General features: G+C 51.0%; 2 protein-coding genes across 2 annotated transcripts; one reads left to right on the plus strand and one right to left on the minus strand.

The window, feature by feature from the left end:
• Window positions 1–3,585: 3,585 nt before the first annotated feature.
• LOC137466901 (structure-specific endonuclease subunit SLX1-like) lies at window positions 3,586–6,591 on the minus strand. Its single transcript, XM_068178517.1, is given in 7 exon segments — window positions 3,586–3,703; window positions 4,176–4,267; window positions 4,860–5,162; window positions 5,882–5,933; window positions 6,219–6,226; window positions 6,228–6,260; window positions 6,262–6,591. Coding segments are annotated over 7 exon segments (732 nt in total). The 5' UTR covers window positions 6,388–6,591.
• A 738-nt stretch (window positions 6,592–7,329) lies between these two features.
• LOC137466898 (bolA-like protein 2) lies at window positions 7,330–9,313 on the plus strand. The gene is made up of 3 exons (XM_068178515.1): window positions 7,330–7,481; window positions 8,371–8,465; window positions 9,026–9,313. Exons 1-3 carry the CDS (start codon window positions 7,416–7,418, stop codon window positions 9,129–9,131), a joined length of 267 nt encoding a protein of 88 aa, XP_068034616.1. The 5' UTR covers window positions 7,330–7,415; the 3' UTR covers window positions 9,132–9,313.
• The last annotated feature ends 1,418 nt before the right edge of the window (window positions 9,314–10,731 follow it).

Below are 10,731 nucleotides of genomic sequence, written 5' to 3' on the forward strand. Positions count from 1 at the left end.
CCCCAGAAAAATGGGAGGTTTTGGGAAAAAATCCCCAGAAAAATGCGAGGTTTTGGGAAAAAATCCCCAGAAAAATGCGAGGTTTTGGGAAAAAATCCCCAGAAAAATGAGAGGTTTTGGGAAAAAATCCCCAGAAAAATGGGAGGTTTTGGGCAAAAATCCCCAGAAAAATGGGAGGTTTTGGGAAAAAATCCCCAGAAAAATGGGAGGTTCCGGGCAAAAATCCCCAGAAAAATGAGAGGTTTTGGGCAAAAATCCCCAGAAAAATGGGAGGTTTTGGGCAAAAATCCCCAGAAAATTGGGAGGTTCCGGGCAAAAATCCCCAGAAAAATGTGAGGTTCCGGGAAAAAATCCCCAGAAAAATGAGAGGTTTTGGGCAAAAATCCCCAGAAAAATGCGAGGTTCCGGGAAAAAATCCCCAGAAAAATGCGAGGTTCCGGGAAAAAATCCCCAGAAAAATGCGAGGTTTTGGGCAAAAATCCCCAGAAAAATGAGAGGTTTTGGGAAAAAATCCCCAGAAAAATGAGAGGTTTTGGGCAAAAATCCCCAGAAAAATGGGAGGTTTTGGGCAAAAATCCCCAGAAAAATGAGAGGTTTTGGGCAAAAATCCCCAGAAAAATGAGAGGTTTTGGGCAAAAATCCCCCGAAAAATGAGAGGTTTTGGGCAAAAATCCCCAGAAAAATGGGAGGTTCCGGGCAAAAATCCCCAGAAAAATGCGAGGTTCCGGGAAAAAATCCCCAGAAAAATGAGAGGTTTTGGGCAAAAATCCCCAGAAAAATGGGAGGTTTTGGGCAAAAATCCCCAGAAAAATGGGAGGTTTTGGGCAAAAATCCCCAGAAAAATGGGAGGTTTTGGGCAAAAATCCCCAGAAAAATGAGAGGTTTTGGGCAAAAATCCCCAGAAAAATGGGAGGTTTTGGGAAAAAATCCCCAGAAAAATGCGAGGTTTTGGGGAAAAAATCCCCAGAAAAATGCGAGGTTTTGGGAAAAAATCCCCAGAAAAATGAGAGGTTTTGGGAAAAAATCCCCAGAAAAATGGGAGGTTTTGGGCAAAAATCCCCAGAAAAATGGGAGGTTTTGGGAAAAAATCCCCAGAAAAATGGGAGGTTCCGGGCAAAAATCCCCAGAAAAATGAGAGGTTTTGGGCAAAAATCCCAGAAAAATGGGAGGTTTTGGGCAAAAATCCCCAGAAAAATGGGAGGTTTTGGGCAAAAATCCCCAGAAAAATGAGAGGTTTTGGGGAAAAAAGCAGCGCGGGCACTAGGGGGGCGCCGTGGAGCAGGGAGGGGTTGCTAGGGGCGGGGCTTGTTGCTAAGGAGTGGCATTGCCATATAAGGGGGTTGCTAGGGGGCGGGGCTTGTTGCTAGGGAGTAGTATTGCCATACAAGGAGGCTGCTAAGGGGCGGGGCTTGTTGCTAAGGAGCAGCACTGCCATATAAGGGGTCGCTAAGGGGGCGGGGCTTGTTGCTAAAAGCGGCACTGCCATATAAGGGGTTGCTAGGGGCGGGGCTTGTTGCTAAGAATCGGCATTGCCATATAAGCGGGTTGCTAAGGGGTGGGGCTTGTTGCTAGGGAGCGGCACTGCCATATAAGGGGGTTGTTAGGGGGCAGGGCTTGTTGCTAGGGAGCGGAATTGCCATATAAGGGGGTTGCTAGGGGCGGGGCTTGTTGCTAAGGAGGGCACTGCCATATAAGGAGGTTGCTAAGGGGTGGGGCTTGTTGCTAAGGAGCGGCATTGCCATATAAGGGGGTTGTTCGAGCCTGAAATCAGCAGAAAGCCCCCCAAAAAGCCCCAAAAAAACGGAGATTTTCGGGAAAAAAAAACCAAAAACGAGAGGTTTTTGGCCAAAAAAAGCTAAAATATGAGAGGTTTTGGGGGAAAATTCTGAAAAATGAGAGGTTTCAGGCAAAAATCCCCAGAAAAATGGGAGGTTTTGGGCAAAAATCAGCGCGGGGCGCCGTGGAGCAGGGAGGGGGTTGCTAGGGGCGGGGCTTGTTGCTAGGGAGTGGAATTGCCAAATAAGGCGGTTGCTAAGGGGTGGGGCTTGTTGCTAAGGAGTGGCATTGCCTTATAAGGGGGGTTGCTAGGGGCGGGACTTGTTGCTAAGGAGTGGCATTGCCTTATAAGGGGGTTGCTAGGGGTGGGGCTTGTTGCTAAGGAGCGGCATTGCCATATAAGGGGGTTGCTAGGGGCGGGGCTTGTTGCTAGGGAGTGGAATTGCCAAATAAGGCGGTTGCTAAGGGGTGGGGCTTGTTGCTAAGGAGTGGCATTGCCTTATAAGGGGGTTGCTAGGGGCGGGACTTGTTGCTAAGGAGTGGCATTGCCTTATAAGGGGGTTGCTAGGGGTGGGGCTTGTTGCTAAGGAGCGGCATTGCCATATAAGGGGGTTGCTAGGGGCGGGGCTTGTTGCTAAGGAGTGGCATTGCCATGTAAGGGGGTTGCTAAGGGGCGGGGGCTTGTTGCTAAGGGAGCGAACACCATATAAGGGGGGCTTCAAGGGGCGTGGCTCGTTGCTAATTCCCACTTTTCCCCCCAAATTCCCAATTTTTTCCCCAAATTCCCCAGCCCCAGGACGATTATTCGGTGCTTTTCGAGGACACCTCCTACGCCGACGGCTACTCCCCGCCCCTGAACGTGGCCCAGCGCTACGTGGTGGCCTGCAAAGAGACCAAAAAAAAAGTGAAAATTCGGGAAAAAAACACCCAAAATCCGGAAAAAAAACCACCCAACATTTGGTAATACCCACCCGAAATTCGGGAAGAGCGGCCTGGAATTAGGTGGGTTGGGGAAAAACGGGGAGAAAATGCGATTTTGAAGGGGGAAATGGAGGAAAATACGATTTTTTATGCAAAAAATAAACGGTTTTTTTGGGGCAAAATTGGGGTTTTTGTGGGGGAATTTTTTGTGGGGATTTTTAGGAAAAAAATGGGATTTGTATGGGGGAAAATTATTTTGGTGGGGAAAATAGGAAAAATGGATTATTTGTTGGAAAAAATTGGGATATTTACGAGGAAAAATTCGGATTTGTATAAGGGGAAAATTGGTATTTTTATGGGGTAAAATTGGGTTATTTTCGGGGGAAAAAAAAGATATTTTTATGGGGGGAAAAATGGGGTTTTTATAAGGATGAGTTAGGGGTTAATTTAAAGATTTATAGGGATTTTTTTGTGGTCGGGAAAATTTGGGGGTTTTATGGGCAATAATATAGAGTTTTGAGTAAAAACGCTGGGATTTTTCTGGTAAAAATTGACAAAAAAAATTCCCTAAAATTTGGGGAAAAAATCTTTAAATTTTTTGGGGAGGGTTTGAAGGGTGGGAAGAAGCCAAAAAATGATTTTGGGAGAAAAAAGCCAAGAGAAATGTGGAAAAAAAACCAATAAACAATGGGGAAAAAAAAGGGATTTTGGTCTCTCAAAATGGCGTCCAAAAAGGGGAGGGGCAAGAGGGAAATGACATCATAGGGGCATGGCTTAGTATAGCTATACCCCTTAAGTAACAATAAATAAATTAATCTTTTGCTAAAAAAGGATTTTATTATAAATAAATAAATTTAAAATGGTAAAAAACTCATTGTGGGCATGGTTTCATGTTGGGGCGGAGCTTGGGATGATGAAGTCATCGGGCTCCGCCCACTCTTCTTCTGGCTCCGCCTGTCCCAGGCAGCGACGAATCAGATCGCCCCAGAGGAGGTGGGTGTGGCACCTGGGGGTGGGGTCAGAGTCAGGACACACCCTCTTTGATAAGCCCCGCCTACATCCGCCATTTTGAAGGAATTCCTTATAAAAACAAGCCCCGCCCCTCAGCAGCCATTTTGGAGCTTTTCCTTATAAAGAAAAGGGCCTTAGAAATAAGCCCCGCCCCCTAGCAGCACACCTTATATGGGAAAGCCCCGCCCCCTAGCGACCCCTTAGACTTTCCTTATAGGGAAAAGGATCCATAGCAACAAGCCCCGCCCCCAGCAGAGAGATAAAACCTTGCCTTTTATGGAAAAAGCATCTTAGAAACAAGCCCCGCCTCCTGGCAGCCATCTTGGAGACTTCCCATATAAGGTAAAGATCCCTTAAAACCAAGCCCCGCCACCAGCAGCCATATTGGAACCTTTCCTTATAAGGGAAATGGTTCTAAACAACAAGCCCCGCCCCCCAGCATTAAGCCCCACCCTTTTTTTTTTTACCCGGGACAGGTGCCCCCTACTGGCAGCAGCTGCAGCGGCTCCGGGGCCAGGAAGAGCCGGGCCAGGCACAAGGGATGGGCGGCCATCTTGCACTGGGGGCGGGGGACAGCGCAAAAGGGGCGTGGCCTGTGTCTAAAACATCAAAATGCTGAAATTCCTGCTCAAATAGCATAAATTTGCATAAATCTTGCATTTTAAAAAGGTTTAATCGCTCTTAAAATCACGGCGATTAATTAACAACTCCTCAAGCCCCGCCCTTAATTCGCAGCCCATGCCTGTGCCCACATATTTGCATAATTTTGCATTTTTAGGACCCAAAATTCACCAAATTGTGACTTTTTTCCACTCTTGTAAAGGCCATGACCCTTTTAGGCCACGTCCAAAATTAAAATTACATTTAGCCCTACCCCAATAAAGCCCCACCCATGTAGGCCCCTCCCTATTAGGCTCCACCCCTTTAACATATTCAACTTAGGCCCAACCCACTTAAGGCTCCTCCTACCTCATTAAACCTCTTTAAACTGCACCTTTTTAAGCCCCACCCCTCTTAAGCCCCACCCACATCATTAAACCTGTGTAAACCCCTCCCTCTTTAACCCACCTTCTTAAGCCCCTCCCCTTTAATCCCCACCCATTTAATCCCCGCCCCCTTTCAGCCCCACCCGTTTAAGCCCCTCCCCTTACCTCCCCACACAGGCCACACCCACAAGTCTCCTCCGCCACCTCTTGACTCCGCCCTTTTTTCCTTTTAAGGTGTGGCAGCCCCACCCCCTCCTCCTCTACCACATGAGGGGGCGGGGACAACTCCAGGGCAGGGCGCGGGGGGCGGAGCCAGCGGATTTTCAGCGGAAGGCGGGACCAGGGCGGGGCTCGGAGGAGGCGGGGCAAGAGGCGGAGGGCGAAGCTGATTGGCTGCTCCCGGGGCTGACGAAGGGGCGGGGCCAGGAGACGCCGGGAGGAGTTTGGGTGTTGCCACGCCCACTCAAACTAGGAGGAAGAGGCAAGGCTTATGTGGGTGTGGTTTAAGAAAGAGGAGTGGCTTAGAGAGGGTGGGGCTTAAAGTGGGTGTGGCTTAAATTGGTGGTTTAGTGGGAGGAGCTTGAATGAGATGGGCCTTAGGTGGGAGGGGCTAAAATGGAGGTTGGGCTGAAATTTTTAAGGGGCGGGGCTTAAGTGGGTGGAGCTGAATGGGGAAATTAAAATATAGGAGGAGCTTAAATTAAAAGAGAAGGGGTTGAAATGGGTTTAATGAGGTGGGTGGGGCAAGAAAATGGGAGTGGCCTAAATTACATGAGAGGGTTTAACAAGGTGGGTGTGGCTTACATGGGTGGGGTTTAACAGAGGAAGGGGCTTAAATGAGATGGTATTTAAATTTAATAAGGGGTGCGGCTTAAGTGGGTGGGGCTAAAAATTGGGAGCAGCTTACATCACAGGGGAGGGGTTTCATGAGCTGGGTGGGGCTTATATGGGTGGGGTTCAAAGTGGGAGGAGCTTCAAATACAATGGGTTTAGTGTGGTGGGCGGGGCTTGTGCTGATAGGTTAAAAAGTGGGAGGGGCTTAAAAGAAAGGAGGAGGGGTTAATTTTTAATGAGGTGGGTAGGGCTTATACGAAGGCGTGTAAAAGTGGGAGGGGCTTAAACGGACGGAGGAAGGGTTTACTGTCATTCAATGTGGTGGGCGGGGCTATAAATGGGGCGGAGCTCACCCTGAGGGCGGCGACGTCGGAGGGGAAACCGTGGACGAAAAGTTCCATTTCCCTTTTTTGGAGTAAAAGCGGTTAAATTGCGACAAAACTCATTGAAAACTCGAGAAAAAAAAAAAAAAACCAAATTCAATAAATTCATTTCTAAAAAAATTAATAATTATTCAAGGAAATAAATTTAAATTTCCTTTTACTTCGACAAGAAGTTCACTTAAAATCCCTTGAAACCTCCCAAAAAATCCTTTGAAATCCCCCAAAAATCCCCTTTATTCCCTTTAAATCCCGCCTAAATCGGCCGTTAACCCCTTCAAAGCCCCGCAAGCGCCCCCGGATCCCGCACCAGGGCCCCTCTCCCGCTGGTCCTGCGGGCTCCCCCCCTCTCTCCTGCCGCCGTTGTGCTGCCGGAGCCGCCGCCGCGGATCCACCGTGAACCCCACGTAGGTTCGGCCGCGGGCCCGGCCCTGAGGGGCGGCGGAGCGCAGCAAATACACCGCCCGCATCGCCGCCATCGCCGGCCCACAACGCCCCGGGGCGACTTCCGCTCCGGCACGGCCACTTCCGCCTCGCTAAGGCGGACGTTCTGTACCTCGCTACCCACAATGCATTGCGAAGCGAGAAGCGCTTCCGGTGCGCCTTGCCTCGGTAAAAATGGCGGCGGTCTGGCCTCGGTACCCACAATGCACCGCGGGGCAAGCTACCGGGAGGGATTGGTGCTCGCTCTGGTCCAAACTGGTGTCGCCGGCGCCTTCAATGGCGTCACTTCCGCCGTGCTGGTCCCAGGCTGGTTCGTACTGGTCCCAGACTGGTTCGTACTGGTCTCGCACCGGGCCCGCCCCGCAGCGGGAGCGCTTCACTTCCGCCTCGTTACCCATGAGCCTTTGCGATCCGCCATCTTTTGCCTCGTTACCCCACAATCCTTTGCGCCAAAGCATCATTTGCCTCGTTACCCACAATGCTTTGCGATCCGCCATGTTTTGCCTCGTTACCCACAATGCTTTGCGATCCGCCATGTTTTGCCTCGTTACCCACAATGCTTTCCCTCACTTCCGCCTCGTTACCCACAATCCTTTGCGATCCGCCATCTTTTGCCTCGTTACCCACAAAGCTTTGCTTCACTTCCGCCTCGTTACCCACAATCCTTTGCGATCCGCCATCTTTTGCCTCGTTACCCACAATGCATTGCTTCACTTCCGCCTCGTTACCCACAAGCCTTTGCGATCCGCCATCTTTTGCCTCGTTACCCACAATGCTTTGCTTCACTTCCGCCTCGTTACCCACAATCCTTTGCGATCCGCCTTTTTTTTGCCTCGTTACCCACAATGCTTTGCCCCACTTCCGCCTCGTTACCCACAAACCTTTGCGATCCGCCATCTTTTGCCTCGTTACCCACAATGCTTTACTCCACTTCCGCCTCGTTACCCGCAATCCTTTGCGATCCGCCATGTTTTGCCTCGTTACCCCACAATGCTTTACTTCACTTCCGCCTCTATTCCCACAAGGCCCGGCGCGGAGCGGAAGTGACGCAGCGGAAGCGGAAATGGAGCCTCCCACAGCGGAGGAGCTGCGGCAGCGGCTCCAGGAGCGGCTCCAGGCCGAGCACGTGGTAATTAATTAGCTAATTAATTAGCTAATTAGCGCCGGCCGCGTGTTCATTAGGCTTGGTCGGGCGGTTATGGCGGGAATGGCGGTTAATTAGGCGGGAGAGGAGTTAATTAGGTTATTACTTAGGTTCGGGATGTGTTAATTAGTGCTGGGAGTGTTTGGCGTTAATGAGTCAGTGTTAATTAAGGTTTCATTAACCCAGGAAGTGATTAATTAGTGCCTAATTAGCGCCTATCCGGTGTTAATTAGTGGTCAGGGCTGGCTAATTAGCAATTATCTGCTGTTAATTAGTAAGTCGGAGTGGTAATGAGTGGCTAATGGGGGTTAATTAGCAATTAAGATGTGTTAATTAGCGATTAAAGCGTATTAATTAGACCCTATCAAGTGCTAATTATCGACTAATTGGCAGTTATTGGTGATTAATGGCAGCCAACTAGGGTTGGACGGCAGTAAGGTTTTAATTGTTGTTAATTAGTGGTTTCGTGTTAATTAGTAATCCCATTGTATATAGTAAAAGGTTATTGGGTGTTAATTAGTGATGAATTGGTGTTAATTAGCTGTTAATAACCTCTAATTAGCATTTCATGGGTGTCAATCAGCATTGAAGAGATGCTAATTAGCCATTTAATCGCTAATTACATTTCTAATTACACCCATTGCATGTTATGAATTAGATTGTCGCCATAATAAGTGGCTAATGAGTGTTAATTAGCGATGGTTTGATGTTAATTTGCAGCTAATTACTGTTTTATCACTGTTAATTACCACCCAACAGCCATTAATCACCAGATAACGACCCCTAATTGCCCCGTGATCGCCTCATTAATATTCGCGGGGCCGCCTGGCACTAATTAATTGGTTAATTAATTACTAATTAGCGCTGATTGCAGGAGGTGCGTGACTCTCCCCAGCTCTGCCCCGGAAGTTTCCGCCTCCTCGTGGTTTCCGGAAATTTCCGCGGCCTCAAAACCCTGCAGCGCCACCGGTAAGGGCGGGGCCTGAAGGGGGCGGGGCTTGATAGGCGGGGCTTTTTTGTCTTCTAAGGGAAAGGGGGCGTGGCCTAAAGGGTCTTGCAAGATGAATGGGCGGGGCTTAACGGGAAAGGGGCGGTGCTTGGGTTTTGTTGGTGTGGGCGGGGGTCTAATGGTGCCGTATGAGGGAAATGGGGCGGGGCTTAAATGGGGTTTAATTATGGAATGGGTGGGGCTTAAACTCATTTGTGGTGGATGGGGCGGGGTTAAATGCGGAAGGGGCGGGGCTTACAGTGGTCTAAGATGGGGAAAGGGATGGAGCCTAAATGGGAAGGGGCGGGGCATAATTGTGCCTGATAAGGGAAACGGGGCGTGGCTTAAATAATGGGGAGGGGCTTAATGAGTTGGGCGGGGTTTCTGTGCATGCGGCGGAGGGGGCGGGGCTTCAAGGGAATATGCGGCTTAATGAGGGACTTAAGGGGTTAATGAGTTAATTATATTCAGGGGTTAATGAGGGGTTTTTTTGGCTGGGGTAATTAACAGCAGGGTTAATTAGCGGCTAATTATCGGCCAGGCTCGTTAACGAGGCGCTGAAGGAGGAGCTGGGCCGGATTCACGCCCTGGAGCAGCGAACGCTGACGCCCGAGCAGTGGGAGGCGGAGCGCGGCTCATTAGCATAAATTTGCATGTCACTTCTTCTGTCATCGCTTCATTTGTGTGGATTTGCATAAATTAGTACAGCCCGGCTCTGACTGGTTGAGGCCACGCCCCTCCCTTATGGCCGGAAATGGAGGCAGAAGAGCGTGGGTCCATCGCTCATTTACATAAATCTGCATAAAGCAATAAACATTCCTCATTTGCATACTGCGATGGCGTCATTGGGTTGGGGCAGCTTTTGAAGGAGGTGTTGGGGCGATTTGCATAAATTTGCATAACTTGGGGTTATTGAGGGGGGTTTGGGACGGGTTCCCAGTGCTCCCAGTTTGAGCTCCCAGTGCTCCCAGTTTGGTTCCCAGTCGTCCCAGTGGTCCCAGTTTGGCTCCCAGTGCTCCCAGTTTGAGCTCCCAGCGCTCCCAGTGCTCCCAGTTTGGCTCCCAGTGCTCCCAGTTTGGCCCCCAGTGCTCCCAGTTTGGCTCCCAGGGCTCCCAGTTTGGGCTCCCAGTGCTCCCAGTTTGGCTCCCAGTGCTCCCAGTTTGGCTCCCAGTGCTCCCAGTTTGAGCTCCCAGTCCTCCCAGTGCTCCCAGTTTGGCTCCCAGTGCTCCCAGTGCTCCCAGTGCTCCCAGTTTGGTTCCCAGTCCTCCCAGTGCTCCCAGTTTGTTTGGGTACCGAGGCGGAAGTAAGCTCTTATCCCGCGGTGCATTGTGGGTACCGAGGCGGAAGTAACCCCGTATCCCGCGGTGCATTGTGGGTACCGAGGCGGAAGTTCCCCTGTATCCCGCGGTGCATTGTGGGTACCGAGGCGGAAGTTACCCCCGTATCCCGCGGTGCATTGTGGGTACCGAGGCGGAAGTAAACCCGTATCCCGCGGTGCATTGTGGGTACCGAGGCGGAAGTAAACCCGTATCCCGCGGTGCATTGTGGGTGCCGGGGCGGAAGTAACCACATATCCCGCTGTGCATTGTGGGTACCGAGGCGGAAGTAACCCTTTTATCCCGCGGTGCATTGTGGGTACCGGGGCGGAAGTAACCCCGTATCCCGCGGTGCATTGTGGGTACCGAGGCGGAAGTAACCCTCTGTCCCGCGGTGCATTGTGGGTACCGAGGCGGAAGTAACCCCCTGTCCCGCGGTGCATTGTGGGTACCGAGGCGGAAGTAACCCCGTATTCCGCGGTGCATTGTGGGTACCGAGGCGGAAGTAACGCCCCTGTGCCGCGGTGCATTGTGGGTACCGAGGCGGAAGTAACCCCGTATCCCGCGGTGCATTGTGGGTACCGAGGCGGAAGTTACCCCGTATCCCGCGGTGCATTGTGGGTACCGAGGCGGAAGTTACCCTGTATCCCGCGGTGCATTGTGGGTACCGAGGCGGAAGTAACCCCGTATCCCGCGGTGCATTGTGGGTACCGAGGCGGAAGTAACCCCGTATCCCGCGGTGCATTGTGGGTACCGAGGCGGAAGTAACCCCGTATTCCGCGGTGCATTGTGGGTACCGAGGCGGAAGTTACCCCGTATCCCGCGGTGCATTGTGGGTACCGAGGCGGAAGTTACCCTGTATCCCGCGGTGCATTGTGGGTACCGAGGCGGAAGTAACCCCGTATCCCGCGGTGCATTGTGGGTACCGAGG

The sequence above is a fragment of the Anomalospiza imberbis genome, unplaced genomic scaffold, assembly GCF_031753505.1.
Source record: "Anomalospiza imberbis isolate Cuckoo-Finch-1a 21T00152 unplaced genomic scaffold, ASM3175350v1 scaffold_468, whole genome shotgun sequence".
Classification (NCBI taxonomy): domain Eukaryota; kingdom Metazoa; phylum Chordata; class Aves; order Passeriformes; family Viduidae; genus Anomalospiza; species Anomalospiza imberbis.

Excerpts from the sequence above, each read along its gene's own strand:
- LOC137466898 (XM_068178515.1), top strand. The coding sequence starts at position 7,416 with ATGGAGCCTCCCACAGCGGAGGAGCTGCGGCAGCGGCTCCAGGAGCGG. Across the intron at positions 7,482-8,370 it reads GGCTCCAGGCCGAGCACGTG|GAGGTGCGTGACTCTCCCCA; the intron begins GTAATTAATTAG and ends CGCTGATTGCAG. Across the intron at positions 8,466-9,025 it reads AAAACCCTGCAGCGCCACCG|GCTCGTTAACGAGGCGCTGA; the intron begins GTAAGGGCGGGG and ends ATTATCGGCCAG.